This window comes from Vigna angularis, chromosome 5 (assembly GCF_016808095.1).
Source record: "Vigna angularis cultivar LongXiaoDou No.4 chromosome 5, ASM1680809v1, whole genome shotgun sequence".
NCBI classification, from domain to species: Eukaryota; Viridiplantae; Streptophyta; class Magnoliopsida; order Fabales; family Fabaceae; genus Vigna; species Vigna angularis.
In genome coordinates this window covers 28,599,476-28,623,612 of record NC_068974.1, presented here as the reverse complement: position 1 = coordinate 28,623,612, position 24,137 = coordinate 28,599,476, and the positions used below count along the sequence as shown (strand labels likewise).

Sequence of the window (24,137 nt, the reverse complement as noted above, 5' to 3'; positions counted from 1 at the left end):
ATTTTTCATGTCGTACCTGATTAAGGGAAAAGTATATTCGTTTGATAAACTATGACGGCATTTTGATCGAGTCCCGGTAAAGAGTTGAGAACTTTATTCAGTGTGTCTGTATCAAGTTCTCAAATAAAGACTTTACCAATTTTGCTGAATGAATTTTTCACACATTAACTGTTGTGTTGGAATTCAGAAAGTCTTCTGCCATATATGAGAGAGATAGATATAGAATCAATTCTCCTCTCATCACCTTATGTTGTTACAAGTTTTAACGTGTGTATATATATATATATACCATATATTATCACCATGGTGGTTGCGGCTGGAGTAACGTCTGATGTAATTGTAGTAATCAAAACAAAATCGAAAGAAGTTACCATATTTCTTTCGTGTTCAATGCATATGAGTTAATGTAGTCACTGTCTTTGGTATATACGATCACTAAGTAATGTTATTGATTATATAGAATATGACAAAACAACATATAGAGGATTTAAATTCTGAATAAGGCATGTAATATATAATGTGTTGGAACGTAAAATCTCCTTGTCACTATAAACATATAGGATCAAATTAGTCCAAGTAATATTATCAGCAGTTTAACATTAGTTCTTTACTTCTGTATTGCATTACCTTAAAAGTAAAAACTTTGAACCGAACCGTTTGACTCAGATCCATGATGTGGTAAAATGGCTTGCAGTTATGCAGAAGAGAATCAAATTCTCATTCCATATCGGCTTTATGTTTTTTATTTATTTATTTTTTTTAAAAGGGCCTTTCTCTCTAAATTCGTTTCATTATTTAATGCAAAAAAATGGTTTGAGTTAAAATAAAAAGATAATAAAAACAGAAACACATAGTATCACACGAATATCAAAAACCTAGTCTGGTTTCATGAGAGGATTTCCTATAAACTTTTGTTTTCTCTCTCTCTATCTCTCTTTATATATCAATATCCTCCCTCATCTCATGACATATCATATCATGCATAGCAAGTAGCACCCTAAGCCTTTTAACCCCTTCACCTCACTCAACATTTGTTTGGCTACGCCAGCTCATTCATTTATTCATTCAACCCCATCACCAACCCCTCACTATCTCTCTCTATTCCTCTCTTTCTCTCTCTCTTCTCAAACGTTTCAACGTTTCAGTGTCAGATCTCAAGGCTTAACGTGGTGTTGGGTCGTCTTCAGCTTTGCGTTGCCCTTGGTATTCGATTCTACACCCACATCGTTTTCTGGTAAAAAACAGAGTCTTTTGAGGGGAAAATGGCTAACGGGTTAGAGAGAGAAAGTGGGTCGACGATATTCAGCGAGGAGGAGCTGAGAGAGGTGAGTGGGGTGAAGCGTGTTGGGGACTATGTCGAAGTCACGTGTGGGTGCACGAGCCATAGATATGGTGACGCTGTTGGAAGACTTAGGGTTTTCGTTAATGGGTACCTTGAAATCACTTGTGAATGCACCCCTGGTTGTCAAGAAGGTCTCTTTCTCTCTCCAAAGAGGAGGGTTTTGGTTTTTGTTTAGTTTTGTTTTGTGAGTGTTTTTGTGTTGTGCATGTCTGAAGTTTGTGTTGAGGTGAGTTTTTTTGACGTTGATGGGTGTCATTATGGGGTTGTTTTGATCTGCTTCGGTTTGTGAGTTTGTGATGGTTCGTTCATACAGTTGAACTGTATGTTGATTTGTCTCACTGAACTTATTGGTTTGGTATACTACACGATCGGGCTTGGAGGGTGTTTGTTTTTGTTGTGTGCAATTGTTGAAGATTTTTAAACAACACCTGTCTTTTTGTGTGTTTAAACGTGTCTTGTTTTCTTTATGAAGGAGACCTTTTTGTTGTTTGTATATAATAATAACGTGGCGTAACCATTATGTTATACCGTTACTCCATGTTTGTTGAAAGTGATCGAAGTCTGTTTGACAGAGTAGACTGTTTGTGTGATCCTATGGTATTATTATTAATCAATATGTAACGAGTTTTGCTCATGAGTTTGGTTCTTGTCCCTGATGGCATATTCTCTTATGTTAGGAATGAATGTGATTGATTGATATTTGTATTTGGCATGAACCATCCGTTCCACTTGAGTAGTTTTTAATTGTTGGGTACTGAGTTGAACGAGTACCTTCGGCAGAGACTGAAAATAGAATCTAATTCTTTCAATCACTATGCATATGCTTTGTCTAGTTGTATTTGTTCCATGTATCAGATGTCTGCGTTATTTTTGCTTCCACAAGAATGTATAGAAGGATTAATATCTTGATGCATGTGCATTAAATAAAAACAAAGATAATGACTGTTACTTTGTGAATCTTGTTCGCCTCGCAGCATGGGATGTATTTAAGTAATCGTTTCTACAAAATATACATGAAATACCGGCTTAAGAAAATGATTTTCATAGAGTAATGTAAAGCCATGCCAATATGATTTGAACTTGAAAGCACCTACAGATCTACAATTAGTGAAGTGATCACATGATTAAGTGTGGATAAGAGTCCTGGAAATTCACTCATAAATAAATAGAAAAAAGGATTTTATGGGCCCTCTGGTGAAGTTGAGAGGGGAAAGTAAGCTCTAATAGCCTAGCTCTTGAAAAAGAAAAAACCTTTTTTGTGATTTTTGATTCTAGACTTTGCTTGCTATTTAGTGTTGCTTCTGATTATTATTATTTCTTTTGTGAGTGTTTGTCTCCCAAATGACCTTTTTTATTTGCATTAACGTTGCTTTATTGATAGCCAAGTTGACTCCTTCTGCATTTGAGAAACACTCTGGAAGAGAGACTGCCAGGAAATGGAAGAATAATGTCTGGGTGATTGTTAATGGTGAGAAGGTTCCACTGTGTAAAACAGTACTGCTCAAATACTACAATCAGGTGTCAAAAGCAGCAAATGGATCCCATAGATCCCAAAATGGCCGTGCTTGTCACCGTGATGAGTTTGTTCGCTGCTCTAGGTGCAACAAAGAGCGTAGGTTTCGTCTGAGAACAAAAGAGGAATGCCGCATTCACCATGATGCTTTGGCAGATGCAAATTGGAAATGTTCTGATCTTCCATATGACAAGTATGTTCTTTTTTCTCTTCTATATGGTGCATTTTTAGAGAATTAAATGTAAATGAGCAAGTCATGTTTTGATTGTTGATGGCTTGTTGCTGTAGTGTATATTTTTTTTATTGATGTTAATAAATTCACCATGCTTTGAACGCTTTTATTTACGCCAATAACACTGCCTATTTAAAATGTTATATTATCGGTAGTGATATGGCCACGTTCCAGTTCATTGATCTTTTCTTACTTATGAGTAAGATTTGAATCTGCAGTAGCCAATAGTTGCTAATTTGCAGAGTGCTATGCAAGCTATAGTGTACAGTCTTAAATTATGGCATCTGTTGTTCTTACAACATAAGTACCAATATTTCAATTTGGCAAGAAGCTGTGCATTCTGGATTTAATGATTTAAACAGGGATTCAAAAATGGAAGAGGGGCAAAAATATGCTGAAGCTGGCATTTGGCAAGGGGAATGATGAGTGCAATTCCAGTGTACGACAAAAGAGCTTGAAATATAATGCCTGATGATTAAGTTTTCAAAATTGTGAAGTGATTTGTTTGCAGTAGATTGAATATCTTTGTTTAGCAAAAATTCCCATTCGTCAATAATTTAATGACTATTTCCTGAGACAATTTGGGCGCAATTTTGTTATAGGAATGTAGTAGAAAAATAGGTCTTAGTCTCCTTAATGACAGTTAGGTTGTATGGGTCGTACTGTTCCCATGATTTTCTTTTCTCCTGAATTTAGAATGAAAACTATTCATTAGCACAGGAACCTTTGGTTTGAGATAACATTTTTTATTTACATTTTTAATTACAAAAATGGTGCCTTGTTTCTACTTTGTTTTCTGTTTTCAGATGTTTGTACAAGAAGCAGTGATACAAGCAAAAATAAAACCTTTTTCATTATTTCCCATTTGAATTTCTGAAAACAGAAGACAAAGTACAAAGAAGGTGACACTTTTGTAATTAAAAGTAAAAACAGAAAAGGAAAACAAAAATATGTTTTCTATCTAGCCCAAAAGTTATAATATAGTTTTTTAAAAGTGTTTTGCCTACATGTTCATCTTCCATCCACCACTGCTAATGCCTCTTACTGCTTAGACTATTTTGGCCTCTGCAGTTATATATACTGCTGTTTATGCTATTATTATATTTGAAACTAGATAGCTTCTAGAACTTCATTATTGTTGACTTAAATGTATACCATCGCTTTGATCAGCCATTGCACGTTATTTCTAGTTATCAGTCCACTATGTCCATTTTCTCCTTTCACCCCATGTCAGACTGATCACCACCCTTTTGTTTAATAATAAAAGATTCTTTGCAACCAATGACAATGGATAGATTGTTACCCCCCACTTTGGAGACGAAGGACAAGCTCCTGATGGGTATCTTATATTCTTATCCATTACAAACAGTTATCTGAAAGTATTTTGGTAAAGTACAGTAGATAAATGGTTTTATTTTATATCCAGCATTATCATTTATCCTATTGGTCTTGTTATGTTATTTGCATATTTGTGATTACTGAAATTTTTGGAGCAACTAATAATGGTAATTATTTTTCAGAATTACATGTGATGATGAAGAGGAAAGAGCAAGTCGTAGAGTTTACAGGGGATGCACTCGTTCTCCAACATGCAAAGGTTGCACTTCTTGTGTCTGTTTTGGCTGTGATATCTGCCGCTTTTCAGAGTGCAGTTGCCAGACTTGTGCTGACTTTACAAACAATGCCAAAGCTTGACTCCTTCATATTATATGCTATTTTCTATTTTCTCACTTGTTAATGTGACCTATTTATGCCTCCCTATAAGAACAATACGTTTAATTTAATTTCCTAATTGCTCATTACCAGTCTGACTGAGTTCACCATTCCTTGTTCTCACTGTGACTGGATCATAAATTTCAATCTCAGCAATTTATTTTCACTCTCTCTTTCTCCTTATGTTTGTTTATATATATTATCATGAAGGAAAAAAGATGTTAATAAAAGAGGTGGCAGGTTTGAAATGGATAGTGACCTAGCCATAATAATGCAGTACCCGACCAGCTCCGTGTTTTCGACAATTATTGCCTCCTAGTCGATGCATTCTTATTTAGTCCTCTATAGTGCCTTTGGAGGGTTGGACATTAGTGTGCTTTCTTTATATATGAGCCACATGTTTTTGTTCCAGTATAAATGATTCCAAAGGAAAGTAAGTGGTTGCTTATTCTGTTTTCTCTTTTTAAAGAATACTTTTATCGTCTTTTTGTTATCTCAGCAACAAAGGGCACGTTTATATCTTTCAGCCTGTCAATGGTCTATGCAAAACATTAAGCATTTATGTATGTTGGTTTTCATTTGTGAGAATGGTTTACTTGGTCTATTAAGAGGTATTAAATTCTTAAATTGGTTCTTAATTATTAAATTTAGAAATTGAAAGTAGCTTTTATCTTACAAAATGAGATAACATAAAGAATGAGAAATCTTTTAATGATAATCTATTATATTTGAAAAAGAAGATAAATGTGAGATAAAAGCTCCTTTCAAGATTTTACTAAAAATAAAGTCTTACAAATTATCGAACAATAAAACTATTACGCCTTTTGATTTCCGTAGGTTTCTAACTTTAACTCGTTCCAGCTCCCCCTCTGAGGTATAAAATGGTTTAGGCCTGAAAAAGCTTCAAGGTTTACTTGCATTTTAGATTACAAAAATAAATGGAGATGGCGTATAAATATTTGTCCTGAGCTTGTAGGTTTCAGAGATTGTTAAGACCATTTTTAGTACAAATATTTCCAATTATTCTTCTGATCATTGGCTAGTGCAACATTTTATTTGGCCGTTTTGGTATATTATGTAATTATTTTTGCACAGAAAGATTCTATAAGAGATATATATTATTAACTTGATTGTTTCTAGTAAGACACATTCTACTTAGTTTAAGAAGTACATTAGTGACGCTAACGTTCATTTTTCTCTTCACATACTGGAATTGTTTCTAGTTATTACGATAGATTCTTAAAAAGGGAGTTTCCATCAGTGGCAGGAATAAATTGGACTTTCTAGGATGTGGTTAGATAAAACATTCATTGGCATATGATTCAGCCATGGAAAGTACACAGACAAAATAAAGAGCACCCATCTAGTCAAAATCCATATAACTTTCAACCACAAATGATGGATGCCTTTAATTTGAGATTAGAAACTCGACTACTTCAAGAACTTGCCTAATTCATTTCAAAATTCAACAGGCTTACAAGAAATTTACATTTGCAATACATTTCTTGGAAAATAGCCCGACTCAATATATCAGTTCACTTGGCTGGTCGCCACCCTTTCCTTCCTGCACCATGGAATGTTTTTCTTCCACGATTACCAGATGGACGTGCATGAAACTGAGGGGGAGCGCCAGAATTGGATGGAAATCCCTGTTGTGCTGGTGGCTGAATCTGTGGGAAGGGTGATCCCATCCCAAATGTCATTTGGTTTTGACCAACAAGCCCTGCTGCATATATGGATTGAGCAAACATATTGGGCTGCATCCCAGGTAGCATAGTTGAGGAAAGAGATCCCTGATTGCCATGTACTTGCTGTTGAAATGGAATTCCTGGCATTGGCAGCTGTGGAGGAATTTGAGTGTTTTGTGGGAACCATGATACCCCATTTGCAGGAAAACCATTAGGAAACATAGCATTCTGTGGCTGCTGTGGAAATGTTCCTTGTGTCCAAATTCCACGAGTACCAAAGTTGGGGGGTGCTGCGTTTGAGTAGGGAAATGATGAAACTGTGGCAGTTCCACCCAACAGAGCTTGTCCAATGCCTTGAAAAGGAAGACAATTTCCATGACTAACCAAAGGTGCGGCAGGTGCATCAGGCATGGATGGTGCTGCATGCTCTTTAGGTGAAAATTTCTTTCTGTTATTTTTTTTCTTGCCATGATTTTGATCATTTACACCTCTTTTTGTAGTTCTATGCATTCTCTTGTATTCAGCCTCTTTCTCGTCATCTGAAAACTCCAATTCATCAGATAACTCTTCATCATTCGCACCAGATGCATCGTATCCTTTCCTATAAAGATCCTTGTTATTAAGCACATGCTCAGCAAATTCTGGAACAAACGAGATCAAGGTTCCCCCATTGACCCCTTCAGGAACTTCACTTTCAGAATTATATCTCACAATATAAAAAGGGTTCTTGACTGGTCCAAAGATTTCATCAATTAAACCTAGTGGCTTTCGACTTTCAGTCAACCAAAGAATAGAACCCTCATTAAGAGGGTCATGCTTCTCCACTCCTTCCACAATGACTTGAGCACCAAGAATCTGAAAAATGAGAAACTTCATTAAGATTATTCCAACAATATTTGGCACCATTCCTATTATATTCCCATTGCAATTTTCACAACACGCACATTTAATAAAGCAGATAAAGAAGCTATATTTGAAATCAATAATAGAATGCCTATTTTTATTTGAGATAGGTCTACTGTTGACTTACAGAAGTAATGATTCCCACTGGCAACGTTTGATGGTGTGGTTCCAAAGCAGCATTGACAGGAGGAACAGCGGGCAGATTCTGCATATGTTGACAACCATTCAAAAGAATGCCCAAAAGCACAATAAAATTGCAAATAACAATGACCCGAGTCATCATCAAGTTACTCAGACTAGTTCCACTTATTGACTTTCTTCAGCCCGCGTGTTTTGCATTGAACATCACGACATCTTCAAATTTCTTGTATTCTAATACAAAATTCCCAATAAAACTCCAGTATAAAGGGTCAGACTTTGTTGTCTTTGGTTTGAAAAAAATGCCTTCTGTTTTCACTCAGTTTCTTAGTTTTAGCAGTTTATACAGCAAATAGAGAAAACAACTTTATCTTATTTCAAATTTTCAATAATTACTGTGTAAACCCCCGGAAAACAGGAAGCATTGCAAAAATAGAAAAAATAAATCTCAAACATAACTATCACTGAGACAAAAACTGGAACAAAAATATTCTCCAAGAAAAAGCAAACTAAAATAAACATCTTACAATGACATGAAAGGATCAACACTTTACATGCTCACAGTAGACAACATTTTCTTTAAATGTTAATTTCAATGCAGCAATCAAATAAGCAATATGACTAAAATAACACCTGAAGCTCGTTCTTTGACCTGATGGGTCCAACTCCAGCATCACCCTCTTCATCATCATGATCGGCATCATCATCAACCATGCTCCAACTAGCTACCTTTTCTTCATCAGAACTAATATCGCCTTCTTCAACTTGTACCTCGTTGTCATCATCGTCGTCGCCATCGTCACTCTCCTCTTCGCTATCACTAGTACTACTGCCGCTACTACTACTGCTTTCACTACCAGAATCAGAACTTTCAGACCCTGAATTTTCACTTCCGCTTTCGCTCTCACTTCCGCTTTCACTATCACTATCACTTCCGCTTTCACTATCACTATCACTTCCGCTGTCATCCTTATCACCGTTCTCCTCAATCGAAAAAGAAAGAGAGGAATCCAACAAATTGATCTTCTCCACTCCTTCCTCAATAGGAGCAACACAACCCAAAGTCGCAAACTTTTCTGTCTGCGCTTCCTGGGTCTCCACCCCAACTGGATTCGGGTCAATATCCAACCGATTCTCCTGTTGCGAAGCCACTGGTGTCTCGACCCCAATAGGAATCGGGTCGACACTCAACACGTTTTCTTGTTGGGTAGCCATTGTAATCAACTTTCAGCACGAAATCGAAACGAAAAGTAGGTAGCTCCGAAATCAAAGGGAGGATTTGGGGTAGTTTAGGTGTGGTCGCTTAAACCCTAGGCGCTTGGGGTTTTTGTATTGTATGCAACCTCTATTGGAAAGAAACACGATATGTTATATATAGAATTTTATTTTCCCAATTAAACCTTTCTTTTTGAAAAATTACACAAATATTTTTATAAATCTTTTATTTTCTAAATCACACAAATATATGATAAATATTATGAAAATAACTGGTTTTTAATTTAAGAGAAAGTAATAGAGAAATATGAAAGACATAACTAGGTTAATACAAATAAATAAAAACAAAAAGTGAAATAAGGAGTGGTTTTAGTTTATTTCTTGGTTTCTTCTATTATTTTTATTTTCTTTATCAAACACACTCTTTTGTTTTCTTCTTTGATTAATTTTCTTCTCTACTACCACATAAAAGGTAAATGAATTTTTTTAGGCTTAAATATTTACTTCGTTCTCATGTTAAGAGATAAATTTTTATTTAATATCCAGTTTTAAAAATGAAGACATTGGGTCCCAATGTTATGGAAAGTGTATATATCCTTTAAGTTGACAGCAATGACGTTAAATCCATGCTGATGTGACCGTATTTTTTCTCTTCTCTCTTACGATGTCCAACTTTTTCTCTCTCTTGTTCAGTTTTTTCTTTAATGATTTGTTGAACTTGTTCTTTCTTTGTGGACCTTATTTATATACTTTTCATAACATAGAGATCCAATGTCTTTATTTTTAAAATCGGATACTAAACAAAAATTCGTCTTAATATGGGGATAAAATAAATATTTAAGCCATTTTTTTAATAAAAAAAGGAATTTGGTTATGATCAGGTAAATATATGTATGAGTAAGGGTTGAAAAGTTATTAATGAATAAAAATATTTTGTGAAATTAATTTGATTAAATTAGTTTTGAAGCAAAATGATTTTTGTTTGAATCTTCTTCTTATAAAAGTAAGTTAATTGAAAATACATTTTTTAACATAAAAATTACTTAAATTTCCCGCAACTCAATTAAACATAAATCAAAATACATTTTTAAAATAAATGAAATATTTGAAAAATTTTCTATAATTATATTTATTAAATTTTTAATGGGAGTTGCCATAATCTAAGATGAACTTAAACACGCTAAAAATCCTACTTTTACTTTAATGTGTTTTCTGTTTTAAAATGTACATAGCGAATAGTAACACAATTGTTTTCTGTACAATTTAAAAAATATTATTAAAAAAGGTAGCTATTTATAGGTATGGAAACAGCCATATCTCAAATGATTCACATGATTAATGGATTTATGTTTTACTACATATTTTCAACATTGAATTTTTTTTATGTTTTAATCAATAGAAAGAATAAAATTAAAAATTAATTTTTTATTTATAATTACCTAATTATTAGAAACTTAAATTTTTAGTCATTATTATCTAAATTTATAATTAATTTTAAAATAACTAAATTTTATAAAATTGTACCCGAAGTTTTGTGTCTATAGTCCGTTATAAATTATTTAATAAATATTTATCTAGTTAAATATTTTCTTCCCATTTATAACGTAAAATTAAAATAATTAGTCATTATTTGGTCTTACATTCAAATGGTAAATTTTGTCTTACTTACGTACGAAACATATAACCTATTGACTCCACGTGGCAAAACATAATTTTATGAATTAAATCAAAATTAAAAGAAAAAAGTGTATTTTTATGTAGCAGCAGTTTCCCTTCACTCGCTTCGCTGCACTTCTATCGTTGCCTTAAACATTTCCAACAAATTTCTTCTTCTTCACAACACAGCAAACATCTCTTCAGCTTCTTATTCCATCATCTTCGTCCATCACAAAAGACAAAGAAAGGAAAAACATGAAAACACAAAGGTAGTTATCGCGTCGCCGGTTGCGGCTGTGGCAGGATGGATGGCATGGTGGCTGATCCTGGCGCTGCTCCTGGCGCTGCTCCCTGACAAGAAGAAGAGAAGCCAATAGGAAGGAAATACAGCGGTGGCTCCAAGCAGTGCTGACGAGAGCTCCGGGGCGATGCCAGCAGCGGCTCTGGTGGGTAGAGGTGGCGCCGCAATTAGTTTGGTGTTGTCCCACGTTAGGAAGAAGAGAAGAAAAAGGATTCCCAGCGGTTTTTTTGTGTTTGAAGGGAAGATAAATTGGGCTAGAAGTTGGGCCTCTGCTGCACCCCACTTTTTCCACTTGTGGATGACACGTGTGAAATGATGTCACCAGGGCATACGTGTTGATGGAATATATTATTTTGAATAGAAATCAATTTTAATTTTATCTTATTAATATATTAAAATCATATTTAACTCTTATTTATATATAACGATGAAAAGAAAATTTCATTATTAAAGTAATTTTTAATTTATTTTTTTATTTAAATTTTTATATTTAGAATTAATAAAAAATAAAGAATAAAAACTGATAAAATCATATATTTAAAGATAAAACCAACTAATAAAATAATAATAATAATTCTAATTATGTAAAATAAATATTCAAAAATATCAATAATTTTAATACTTCTATGATTAATTGACATATAATTAATATTAAATTTAAAATAAAATAATTTTTTTCAAAAATAATAAATAATAATTTGTTTTGCTTGATTTGAAAAAGTTGTATTAATTTTATTTTTTTCTCTACCCAAAGTTTACTTTCTTCAAATCCTGTTTCTTTCTCTAAACTTTTACTTTTCACTTGGACTTCACTTGGACTTCTAATATGCTTTCTTCTCCTAGGTTATTTCACTTCTTATAAGAAAGATAGAGCGGAACAAAGATAAAGCAGAGTTGGAACTTGGCTGGAACATAACAAGAATGGAGGTAAAAACATATGAAATACAGGTGGAACAGAAGGAACCATGATATGGAAATGTGAGCAAACATTTAAAGGAGTTGCGAGCACGAAATCCCGATCCATAACTACTACTATATGATGTCAAAATGGTTTAGGAACAGAAAATGAAAATGCTTTTTGTTTGTCCCTAGTGTGAGGCAAAATATTGTATGTTCTTCGTATTGGTGTTCACTCCTTTCACATCAAAGTTAATTATGTTAACTTGTATCTTTTTAGTAATTTTTTTCTTGTTTACAATATATATATATATATATATATATATATATATATATATATATATATATATATATTTATTGAATCTTTAAGGCCATGTTCTTTTGAGTGGATTTGAGATGAGGGGATTTGAGAGGATTTGAAGATAATTTTTTTGTCGTTTATTTGGGTGAATTTGAAGGTAAATAAAAGTGAATTTGGAAATAATTTTTTTTAATTTGTCATGTCAATACAATTCTATACTAATTCTCACAAATTTTATTTCCAAATTCACTCTCATTTACCTCCAAATTTACTCAAATGAACGACAAAAAAAATTATCTTCAAATCCCCTCAAATCCACTCAAAAGAACAGGGCCTAAGAGAGCTTTGTCCCACTACTTCTAATGTTGAAATTGACCAAGACATTGTTGCATTTTACACAATGGTTCAAACAATACGTAGCTTTTTAAGTTACATGTATTCATATATGATTTTTTTTCCTACGGTGTAATCTCTTAATTAGGTTCTAAATCCAAAAAATAATATTAAGATCCCTTATCTTTAACATGGCATGGGCCTAATAGAAAAGTTGAATCATGACCTATCTAGCCATCAATGGATACACATTTCGTACTATTCTTTGGAGTGAAGGCATGAACTCTTCTAACTATGGTGTTTATGTATGAGGAACCAATGATCAATTAGAGTTAGATTTCAATGAAATATTGATGAATTTAATTCTCTTTCATTGTAAATAGTTTGATAATACTCTTAACATAGGAACCAAAATAGATAATAAATATGGAATCATTCAAGTAAACCAATCACGGAGGTATAATAAAGCATATGATCCATTTATATTTACGCAACAAGAAAAGCAAGTTTATTACACAAAATATTCAGAGGGGGCACCAAAGTTGGTTAGGTGCAATCAAGACAAAAGCTTGTAGTAGAATATTTGATAACATAGTAAGTCAAGTTGAGCATGAGATTTCATTCCAAGACAATAAACTAATACAACTTTAAGTATTGCTACATGTAGATCTAAACTTCATTTATGATTTTCTTGCTCATGTCTACGATGAGGGAGAAAAAATAAACTTGTAATTATTAAAAGAAACAAACATAAATGAAGAATATGACAATTGATACATTTCAAGTGAGGGTGATATCGACATTGATTTTGATTCAAGTGAGAGTCCTCAATAGTGAGATAGCAAAGGAGTGGTGTAGATAGAAATGATTTTTTATGTTTATTTCATTTAATGTTTTAGATATATCCTTTAATTTAGAATACAATTATATTGTATTTAAAACTTTTTCATGAACCTCATGTGGAATTTTGTAAAAAATAGGTATATATTGTCATGTTATACTTAATGTCAAATTTGAAATATTTTAAATTAGTAGATACTAATTTGGGATGTTACAATAGACAATATTTTATTTAAATGTTAATTTTAATGTAGCAATCAAATTAGCAATATGACTAAAATAAATAAAATAACACCTTAAGCTCATTCTTTGGCCTGATGGATCTAACTCCGACATCACCATCTTCATCATCATGATTAACATCTTCATCAACCATGCTCTAATTAGCCACTTTTTCTTTATTAGAAGAAATCTCGCCTTCTTCAACATCTACCTCGGTCATCATCATCACCAACATCACTCTCCTCTTTGCTATCACTAGTATTGTTGTCACTACTATTAATGCTTTCACTACTAGGATAAGGACTTTCAGACCTTGAATTTTCATTTCCACCTTCACTTTCAATTTTGCTTTCACTATTATTATCACTTTCGTTGTCATCCTTATCATCGTACTCCTTATCATCATTCTCCTTAATAGAAAAAGAAAGAGAGGAACCCTAAAAAATTAATCTTTTCCACACCTTCTCAATAGGAGCAACACAACCCAAAGTCGCATACTTTTTTGTCTGCACTTTCTAGGTCTCCACCCCAACTAGACTCGGGTCAATATCCAACTGATTCTGTTGTTGTGTCAACCCCAATAGGAATCAGGTCCACACTCAACCCGTTTTCTTGTTGGGAAGCCATTATAATAAACTTTCAACATGAAATCAAAACCAAAAGCAGGTAGCTTTGAAATAAAAGGGAGGATTTATGGTAGTTTAGATGTGGTCGCTTAAACCCTAGGTGTTATTGTTGCTTTTGAATGAGACAATTTAAGAGAGTAAATTATTTATTTGGAGAATTCAAAATTCTTTGAAGTAAAATGTCTTGTTTGGATGAAGAAATTAAAAACAAATTGAAATCGAGGAATTTTAATAAGATATTTGAAATAAGTAAAATAATAGAATTTGAAATTCACCAAAAAAGGAAATTGAAATTTCACAAGTTGTGAAATTTCTCAGGATGTTAAAAGTCCACAAGTCACAAACACCAACTCATATTGACCTTTAGCTCAATCGAATCATCTTGACATTTAGCTTGAGCCGACCTTGCTTGACTATGATTCTAGATTGACTTGACTCGATCTTCGTTCAAATCCAAAGACTGAACTGAGTCTACTCGGGTAGAGTTAAGGTGAGTCGACCTAGAGACAATGTCGAGTCGAGCTACAAGGTTGAGTCGAGTTGGTCGAGGTCGAAAGTTGAGTTGAGTCGGCTTGGGCTGAAGGTCGAGCCGAGTGAGTTCATCTTAGAGGTCAAACTGAGTCGACTTGGATTGAAGGTCAAGTTAATTTGGCCTAAGTCGAAGTTTGAGCCAAGTCGGTTGGAGCAGAAGGTCAAGCAGAGTCGATCCAGGCTAAAAGTCGAGTTAGGTTAACATGGACCAAATGTCAATCTAAATCAGTCTAAAAAGAAAGTCGAGTCAACCCAAATTAAAGTGATAAGAAGCTCTCTACGTATACATACATAAGCGTACCAAACTTATTCAAGAGAATGGATAGAGAGAACCTACTCTAATGAAAATTCTAATAGATATACTTATTTCACTCTACTCTAGAATTAATAGTCTTTATAGAAGGAAATTCAAATAATCGATTTTTTATAAATAATTGAATTTTCTATTTATAAACTTTGTATTTTAATATAAAATATTTAAAATTCAATCTATAACATATGAGTTCTACTTTTAATTATTTTGTACGACCTTGAAACATGTTTAACTCACTGAAACTTGTATACGAAAAAAAATTAATGAGAATGTTGGTTAACATAAGATAGAGATAAAGTTCCATTTGGCTTAATTTAATGACTTGTCTTATTAAAAAGAAATCATTATCTTTATATATATATATATATATATAAATATATATATATATATATATTTATGATTTTATTACAAGTAGGTAGTTTTTTCGGAAGTAGTTACCGAATTTAAAGTCAGTTACAAAATTAGAAGGGTAAATTAACAAAATTAATAAAGTTTTTTTTGGAGGTAGTCATTGAATTTAAAAAACAAGTTTCAGAAGGATAAAAAGAAATATTTATATTAATAAATACACCAAAATAGCAGTAAAGTTCTTTTGTAATAGTTATAAATTCTAAAAAAAAATCCTTTTTTATATTTAAAATACAATTAAAGATAAAATAGAAGTTAAGTAGATAATTGTTATATTATAACATACTATAAGGTGTCAATATTGTTAGGTGTATTCATAAGTGTTTTAAATTTTATTATAGATTTTGTTTAAAAATATAATTACAGATAAAATAGAAACATAAAATGTGTAAAAGAGAATCTTCTTATTGTCATAAAAATATATATAATTAAAAAAGTTCATTTTATAGAAAATAAAAACATTTAAACCATAAAATAATCATTAATTATTCATTGAAATTATTTAAAATCAGGATCCAACACAAGTATGAAAAACCATTTTCATAAAAACCGCAATCTATCAAGAGCTATTCAAAACATATTTATTTTAATTGGGTTACTGTTCATTTTAGCTTCTGATTACTTTGAAGTGTTGAAACAAGCAAATGAGAAGTTCTGATTTTAACAAATGTACGAAGCCTATAGTTGATTCAATTCTGGATTGTTTAGTGAAGAGAACAAAAGAAGAAAGAGGGAGGAATAGATTGAGTATTTTGTTAATAAAAATATAAGCAATGCTGACATAAAAAAATGTAAAGGTGCTTATCTCAAACAATGTTTTTCTATATATGCACAACTAAGCTTCTTCTATCTTAATGATCTGGTTTGACTGAAACCTAGCCAAAAGCCTAGAAAAACAAGTCCAGTATCAAACAAAGCGCAAAAAGTGTGTAAGGATTTGGTAACTTATGAAATAATCTTTCTGGCAAGCATGGGAAAAACATTTGCAAGTGACATGTTATAGAGCTGCCATCATTGTCCCTCTCGCAGCATCACGCTTCAAAACTTCAGTCTTGCCACTGCCGCGGAAGTACATGTATACTTGCTGCAATCCAAATATCAAATCAATTAGCCAAACAAAAAACCTCAACTAACTTTAACGCAATACCAAGTTGGAGTAAGTCATAATATGATAAAAACCTGTATAACCCAGATGCTCAGCACTGACTCAAGACAGAAAAATCCAAACCCAATAAAGTAGAATATCTGTGCAATTCACCACCACAGGTAAAACATCATTTCCATGTAAATGTATCATTCTGGTACGGAGGCAAACTTCTTCATAAACACTTTTAGAATTGAAATGAATATCTCCACAAACTAAAATTAATTTATGCATGAGTTAATTTGTAGAACCCTCGTAATTTTTCCAAATTCTTATTTTAAATTTCTGTATAAACTAATTTTAGTTTATTGAGAAGTTCATTTAATCTTTTTCTTATTTTTTTTTCTTGTAGAAATATTTCTGCAAAAGTTTGTCCAAATATGTATAGAAATGAAACGTACCCCAACCAATGCATTATCGCCCAACACGTCAATCGCAGCCAAAATACCCCTGTCCACATCATAAAATGTAACCATTAGTTTGAGTAGAAGTGGAATAAGAATAATAAATGTATTTGTCACACTAATGATCTACAACAAGGTCATCAGAATATATTGATAGTATATGGATGAAACACCACACGGGAAATTAGTAAGAAGCTCGAGACGCTCAAGTCATCCTTAGTGATTTCCTTGCTTCCAGAAGATCATATGAGTAAAACACTAGTTACAGAAGAATATCAGTTTCAAAATATTATCCCGTAGATTGAAAATTAGGACACTAACGTCAGAGATTTTCCTTTGAAGATAATTGGTGGAGCAACTGCAGCGAGAATGCAGAAGGCAATGTGAATCTGTTTGAGGGAAAGGGAAAAAAATGAGCACGTAACAAAATCAGAATAGAACTAGCGAGACTAAAGAAGGAAAATACATAAAGACTTGCCATGTAAAGTAAGAAAAACCAGCCAAATTTCAGAGCACTGTCGGTCCTGTAACACAAGATGGCACACAATTATAACAGCAAAAAATTGGAAAAACAAAAAATCACTAATAAACTAACAGAAATTAGAAAATAGAGTGATTTCTGTTCATGATAAGCATTTGCATCAACAGACTCCACCCGCCTCCTCCATCCATCTCATCATTTCCACTCTTCTTTTGGCGTGCCCCCCCTTCCAAATAAAGATCAGATGAACGTATTTCTGAAAGTAAACTGTGGGTGCATGGATTCCAAAGGCTGGCATTCTTGCCCCACACATTACCTAAGGCACAAACACTGCTCTAGCAGTAAAAGATTTATGCTCGTAATTCAGCTATAGTTTAGCTTCATAGATATCTTCTGCCTCCTTTTTTTTTTTTCAGTTTAGCCAATAGGCTCAAAAACTTCTTCAACACACATCCCTACTTTAAACTGCAGAAATTGCATTAAATATAATCGAACACTACCTCATAGCACGATAAAGAGGGCGATACCACAACACATAGGATCCTGGAACACCCGAAATACAATATATAATCGCAAGAAACCAGATGGTTGGACCTACAAGAAGAGACAAGTTGTAAATTAAGCATGACTAAACAAGATTGATGCATCAAAATCCAGTTGCATTACAAACCTTCTCCTTTGATCCAAGCAGTAGTAACTGCCACAATATTCCATACAAGACACAGAACCAAACCTGCAGATATTATAAAGTTGAAAAAACTAAGCCTCATGAAGTAAATGCATACAGATAATTAAAAATGCAGAAATATAACTGTAAAGCAAAAATAATGGGAGACTACCACATAATTAATAATTAATAACAATAGCAAGTCTAGAAATTCAAATAACAATTAAATCAAATCAAAACACCACCAAGTTCAGTTCAAGAGATTAAATAATGACAAAACATACGGCTTAAAATAACAGTTGCCATTGAGATTGCTGGAAAATAGGTGATCAAGTGTCCCAGATGTATAAGAATAAGTATGAGTAGGAAAGAAAAAGAAATAAAGAAAACGGAGAAGGGTGATGGCACTAAACAAAGAGGAAATAGAAGAAAGAAAAACAAGATGACCTTGTAGTGGATGGCGGCAGTGTGTTGGCAGCATAGGGTGTCATAGGGGTAGGTTATGTTTCTACTTTTTCATTTGGCAACCCAACCTTTTTCAAAGAAAAAAAAAAGAAACTGGGCGGACTAATGAATTGGATCAGGTGTATAACCCAGAATAGAAACCAAAGAGAAGAGAAAATCAGAGTTTAGCACGGGATTGCCATGGCCGGCTCTGAACCCAACAGAGGGACTGAGTGCCATCACAGAAAACACAATCCACAGCCATGATGTGACAGTCTATGAAAAGTCTGCCCCTGAAATCTGCCATGGCCATTTTTCAATAACACTGGTCCTAATGAAATAATAAACAAATTATGAAAGCTGTGGAAACCACTCTTAAGAGACTATCTAAAATAAACTAAAATATCATAATGATATACATTTCAAGTGAAATGGTGGACGGACACTTTCGAGGTTTTATAGGTTGAACAGAGGAAGATAGAAGAGTACATCTCCCCACTAAAAGAAAAAGATAGAAATAAAATGTTAGTGGAAATGGTCTTTAATTTTGTTGTGAATCATTGGAACAAATTATTAACCGAGTTAAAAAAGAAAAATTAACTGAATAAAAAGAAACAACATATACACACAAGACAATAGTATTTTGAGCAGACAAAATCTACTACAGTGAAACTCCTTTCAGGATGAAATATGTATGAATTTTAAACCATACTGATCTCTTGAATTGTCTGTCGGTGCAGAAGACAAGGAATGCTTAACAATTTCAATAAATTCATTTAGCAACCGATGCAATTGATTGCATTAGCTATATGCCAATGCCTATTTTACCTACAACTGAATTACATGTCATCAAATGAGTAGCTATATGACTTCACACATTCTAGAAGACAGTTCTCGAATTCAACATACCCAACCATGTCGAAAATGCAATGTATTGGGTCCTTTGAAGATGTATTGGTATTTCGTTTCCAATGTCATGATGAATGATGGGGAAAAAAGGTGGCCAATTTTTCTCCTCTATAACTATTCCAGCTGCAAAAGAAAAAAGAAGTTAAAACACTAAAATATAGGCATCAGTCTAACCAATTTCAATAAGAATAGATGAACCAAAGTACCTCGTGCTATGGCATCTTCCCTTCGTTTTAGTTCCTACAGAGCATTACAAGAGAATTAATCTCTAGAATACAGCAAAAACTATTATAGCATAATGGCCAAGTCATATTCATAACAAGGTTAGCTAATGTACGGAACAAGATTCTCAACAGAAGGTTGACCGACATGCAAAATACTAACACTAAGACTAAGAAAAAATGGCCACTGATAACATAATTGACCTAAGTTGCCCTTCCTACCAATTAAGTCCCTGATGCTAACTAAGAGTCTATAGATTCATCATAATTATTTTGCATGTATATAATATTGAATCTGAGAAACCAAGTTTCTAACTCAAGTTGTGTACTTGGTTTTAAAGATATCATATGAGATAACAAAATGAATCACCTGTTCCCTTCTTTTTAAGTCAGCTTCTCTAGCTTGAAGTTCCTTCTCCTTTGCTTTGGTGTCCTAAAGTTAGGAAGTGCAAATTAAATCTTTGGTCAACAACAACATTGAGGAACATAGTTTTACCATATATTTCGAAATTTTCATAATCACCCTACCTTGGAGTTATCAAGGGGGATGTCAATATTTGCCCCACGATCATAACGCTCTGGAGGAAGGGGTGAGAGCTTTGAGTTTGCAGGGGGAACACTTCCAGAATTCTGCAAATTCAGAAAAAGAATGTACTAAGTTAATACAAAAACCACTTTTCCTATTCCTTTTACATATTATGTTTAAAAAGAAACACAGAATTGTTAGAAAATGAACCCCAAAGTGACAGTAGGAATAAAAAGGACACAAAATAATCCTGTTGACAAATCATCAGAAAAGAACATCATATAATAGTATTGCATAAATCTACATTAAGTGATCCCCCAAAATGGAAAAGGAAAAGAAAAAGACAAAATACCAAAATTCAAAACCATAATATAATAGCAGTGTACTACCACAAACTGGTTCCTAAATTTTATGACAACAAAAAACATAAAAACATATTCTATTAGTAAGTCCGTCCAAAATTTAACACTTGACCATTTGGTTGTAGACTTGTATGACCTACTTACTTTGCAATCAAAACAGGGAAAAAGCCTAGGCCAACCAAGAACACTTTAAGATACCTTCCAAGGAAACTGGGTAAACTTTGCTTCTTAACCCCTAATGCAAACTTTATATGGAACAAATTCTTTCCAGTCTCCACCTCAATAAAATCATCACTCAACTACTACATTAAATAAGCATTAGGCTACAGAGAGTGACCTAAGAAGTTGTCTTTTGACTTCTCTGCTACCCAAAATGTATCTGGTGATCCTAACAGAAGAAATAGGGCCATTATGGTTATCCACAAACTCTTGCTATTTCATAGTCCTCATCATAGGCCATAAAAAAATTAGCAAATCTCAATTCAAATCAAAGAAATTCCATAGATATCACATCTTCCCTTCCAAGTTAGTAAACCCTGTCCTCGATTCCACTTCATTGCTGATGACTGAACATGACTCTTGAGCCTCCTGACTATCTTCTAATGCCCCCGTCCAATGGACTCTTATACCTTTCATACTATTGATACACCCATTTGTCACAAAAAACGAAAACCCATCCTTAAATCTAGAACCTTCATCCACAAATCATCACTTTCATGCAAAGAGGTGAATATCTTCATGCCCTTTCACCGTGAAGTTTAACACTAAGATCCCAAAATTTTCACATCCTAGTTTCCCCACTTAAATGGAAGAGTCATCCTGACAGACAGCTAACCAAGTGAGGCTGAATATTGATTTCCCTCTCTCGCACGAAATTAATTCCTATCATCATACCCCATAAAAACCTCCATAAAAACAGAGTTGCCATTAGTGTATAACTTTACAACCTATTGCACAGAAATGTCTTCAAATCCCATTTTTTAGCAATAATACCAATCTTTTAAGTGAGAAATTTTAAACACTTGAAAATATTATACATTATGAAAGATCCTTATCACTGAATTCTAGAATCCTTTCCAACTTTTTAGTATTCTACAACATGTAATCATCTTAGGTAACTCAACAGTGCACATCGTTAATTGCCAACATGTGCCAATAATATAATAAAAACAACAAACTACAAATATAACACAAGTGCACCAAACTACCAATTGGTCCTTCCTGACCCATCAAGTATAAATAAATCTCTAGATTAGTTACAATGGGGAAAATACTAAAGATAGCAAACAATGTGCCATTACTAACCAAAACTACAATCTCAGAGAACTAATACAAACCCATTTCATCCAGAGTAACATTACAAGAGTACCAAACTACCAATTGATCCCTCGCGACCCATCAAGTATATATAAATCTCTAGATTAATTACAAAGAGGGGAAATAATACAGAAACCAAAGCTTCAAAGTAAGAATTTTTAGATAGTAAGACTAGTGACAGTATCGCCCTTGCACTGTTGCATAATTATAATACAGAGGATACAAATCAAAAGTCAACAAACATTGATTCATTTATTTGTTTAAATATTATTTCATAAAATAGTGTATAAATGCATAAGTCACGTTTACAGGAAAAGGCAAACTTACAGTGGTATAAAATGCACCTCCACCATAACTTGACCCTTTTCCTTTAGCCTGTCCATCCTAATATCAATAATGAAAAGGAAAAATGTTTCAGTTCTAAATTAATAATCAAATAAGCAAGACTACAAGAGCTCAGCATATGAGGTGGCACTTCTGAAATTTCAAACCAACAAAAGCAACAATCACGGCATAGTTAGAAGAACATGTTTCATTTAATAATCACTAAACAAATAATCAATAATTCAATAATATAGAAAAAAATTATGAGAAGTCGGTCTCTTGTTAAGTCATTGAGGAACTCCCTGCCTTCCTAAGGGAATGACTGATAAATACTTGATAACAGCATGTTTCCTCCCAAGAAGACAGAATCAGCCCAAACGTGAGTTTAGCCTTTCTGGATATCAAGTGATTTAAATATCCTTTATCTTGTGCTTGGGAGAACTACTAGTGTAATTGGTAAAATGCTTTTTTTTCTTAGTTAGATTCATGACTTTCTCAAATTAAGCTGTGAGGCCAAGCCTTGACGCAGCAGTAAAAATCACGTTCGAACCCGAAAATAGCCATTGTTTTTCCTAGGCTAGGGAAAAAACGGCGTACAATGACTCTTCCACATCTTCCTCCAGCGAAGAGTCTTCAAAGCATCAAGGTACGCTAATTTTTTTAGCACGAATTTTCCTTGTTGACCCGATGTACTTGGTTTCTTCTGACCGAAAAGATATGTAACATCATATAAATAAATACATTTCAAAACTGTTTTTTATTTCGAAAGATAACACTAAAGTTCAAATAAAAAACAATTGATAGATTTTTCAACGGAGAAGACACCACCAGGAAGGAAAAACGATACAGTTTCACATAAGCGAACATATTTCGAAAGATAACAAAGTTCAAATAAAAAACAGTTGATAGATTTTTCAACGGAGAAGACACCACCAGGAAGGAAAAACGATACAGTTTCACATAAGCAAACATATTTACAAATCAATTACATTATTTAGCCGGCCAAAAATTAATCCCGACAGAACCACTGTTTGCGGCAGTTCGATCTCTCAAATCCCCAAACCAAACAAATTTAACAGCATTGCAAACAAGAATACACCGTCAAAATAAAAAAGAATTCAAGTCGTTCAGCCTACGACAGGTCCATCAACCAGATCGTAAAACTGAAACGAAAACCGTTAAAATTAAAACTAATTAAAAATCACGATCCGCATGCTTCGAAAAACTAAGATCTTATCCACTCAACCCTTACTCTCACTGGATATCTCCGCAGTTCAGTTATTAGTAATAACACATCCGAAAATTTCCTAATGATTCAAAAGGCGTTCGTTCAATTGAGGAACGATCTGGAGCAACGAAACGGATCTACGTACAGCGAATAGCGACTTCGAAGAATGAATTAGGCAGCGGAAAATCGAATGAAAGGAGGTTAGGTTAAATGAATACTAACCGCGAAGGGATTAACCTCGACCTCTTCTTGGTCGAAGGGATTGGGATCGTAGCGACTCATGAATCGGAGTGAAAGAGAGAAATGGATGCGATTGTTGGTGCAATGTGCGTGACAGAGTAAGAGAGTGACAGACAGAGAAGAAAGCCTTGTAATCTACGGCTTCCTCTCTTTCCGGTTCTGTTTGTTTCTGACAAACTCCACAAACGAAAAATCTGCATGCGTTCTTATATAACCATCTTCTTCTTTAATACCTTTTTATTTTTTTTTGTACAAAACTTTACTTTAATATTCTTTCAGGGAATTCGTTATTTTATTCTTACGAATAGGGTATTTAGAAACACCTTTGTCTTTTATTTCCTTCTAAAATAAGTTTTAAATTTTTTTTATTAAAAATGAGATTTTATTAAAACTTGTGGTTATGTTGTATCATTATTAGGTAATGTAAGAATAAAATTCGGGATAAAAAACTGCAGTGTTTCTTGAACTTTACATACGTTGAACTTTAATTTATTTAATTAAGTTATACATTTTTTAAATTAACATTTTATACTTTAATTAACTTTTAAATTTACTTTTGTACAAACAAATAGACTTCTTCTAATTTTATCTTAAATTAACATTTTTTTTCACATATTGTTTTTTTATTAGTTTAAATCTATTTCACATTAAAATTAAGATAAAAAACTAACAAAAAGAAAAGTCAATAACTTATTCAT

General features: G+C 33.3%; 3 protein-coding genes across 4 annotated transcripts; 1 reads left to right on the top strand and 2 right to left on the bottom strand.

Annotated features, from left to right (window-relative positions):
* The first annotated feature begins 953 nt into the window (after nt 1-953).
* Nucleotides 954-4,966, top strand: LOC108340704 (protein ULTRAPETALA 1-like). 2 transcript variants are annotated; one of them, XM_052878618.1, is made up of 4 exons: nt 954-1,473; nt 2,724-3,048; nt 3,450-3,526; nt 4,608-4,817. In XM_052878618.1, the coding sequence occupies exons 1-3, from the start codon at nt 1,263-1,265 to the stop codon at nt 3,508-3,510; spliced, it is 597 nt and encodes a 198-aa protein (XP_052734578.1). In that variant the 5' UTR covers nt 954-1,262; the 3' UTR covers nt 3,511-3,526; nt 4,608-4,817. The 2 variants fall into 2 exon arrangements, with proteins under 2 accessions (XP_052734578.1, XP_017433722.2); XM_017578233.2 differs by lacking the exon at nt 3,450-3,526 and having other exon boundaries at nt 961-1,473; nt 4,608-4,966.
* A 1,117-nt stretch (nt 4,967-6,083) lies between these two features.
* LOC108340795 (H/ACA ribonucleoprotein complex non-core subunit NAF1) lies at nt 6,084-8,886 on the bottom strand. The gene is made up of 3 exons (XM_017578378.2): nt 8,163-8,886; nt 7,519-7,596; nt 6,084-7,343 (listed from the first exon to the last, which is right to left on the bottom strand). The coding sequence occupies exons 1-3, from the start codon at nt 8,742-8,744 to the stop codon at nt 6,336-6,338; spliced, it is 1,668 nt and encodes a 555-aa protein (XP_017433867.1). The 5' UTR covers nt 8,745-8,886; the 3' UTR covers nt 6,084-6,335.
* A 7,007-nt stretch (nt 8,887-15,893) lies between these two features.
* LOC108340806 (secretory carrier-associated membrane protein 1) lies at nt 15,894-23,642 on the bottom strand. Its single transcript, XM_017578392.2, has 13 exons — nt 23,422-23,642; nt 21,975-22,031; nt 19,971-20,072; nt 19,813-19,875; nt 19,428-19,461; nt 19,222-19,344; nt 17,872-17,934; nt 17,702-17,795; nt 17,199-17,244; nt 17,042-17,109; nt 16,718-16,766; nt 16,352-16,417; nt 15,894-16,256 (listed from the first exon to the last, which is right to left on the bottom strand). Exons 1-13 carry the CDS (start codon nt 23,479-23,481, stop codon nt 16,170-16,172), a joined length of 912 nt encoding a protein of 303 aa, XP_017433881.1. The 5' UTR covers nt 23,482-23,642; the 3' UTR covers nt 15,894-16,169.
* Nucleotides 23,643-24,137: the final 495 nt, after the last annotated feature.

Coding starts and splice junctions, on each gene's coding strand:
- LOC108340795 (XM_017578378.2), bottom strand. CDS start 8,744: ATGGCTACCCAACAAGAAAACGTGTTGAGTGTCGACCCGATTCCTATT. Junction 7,597..8,162: donor GGTCAAAGAACGAGCTTCAG/GTGTTATTTTAG, acceptor CAACATATGCAG/AATCTGCCCGCTGTTCCTCC. Junction 7,344..7,518: donor CAGTGGGAATCATTACTTCT/GTAAGTCAACAG, acceptor CTCATTTTTCAG/ATTCTTGGTGCTCAAGTCAT.
- LOC108340704 (XM_017578233.2), top strand. CDS start 1,263: ATGGCTAACGGGTTAGAGAGAGAAAGTGGGTCGACGATATTCAGCGAG. Junction 1,474..2,723: donor CACCCCTGGTTGTCAAGAAG/GTCTCTTTCTCT, acceptor CTTTATTGATAG/CCAAGTTGACTCCTTCTGCA. Junction 3,049..4,607: donor TCTGATCTTCCATATGACAA/GTATGTTCTTTT, acceptor ATTATTTTTCAG/AATTACATGTGATGATGAAG.
- LOC108340806 (XM_017578392.2), bottom strand. CDS start 23,481: ATGAGTCGCTACGATCCCAATCCCTTCGACCAAGAAGAGGTCGAGGTT. Junction 17,110..17,198: donor GGTTTTTCTTACTTTACATG/GCAAGTCTTTAT, acceptor TCCCTCAAACAG/ATTCACATTGCCTTCTGCAT. Junction 16,767..17,041: donor TTCAAAGGAAAATCTCTGAC/GTTAGTGTCCTA, acceptor TGATGTGGACAG/GGGTATTTTGGCTGCGATTG.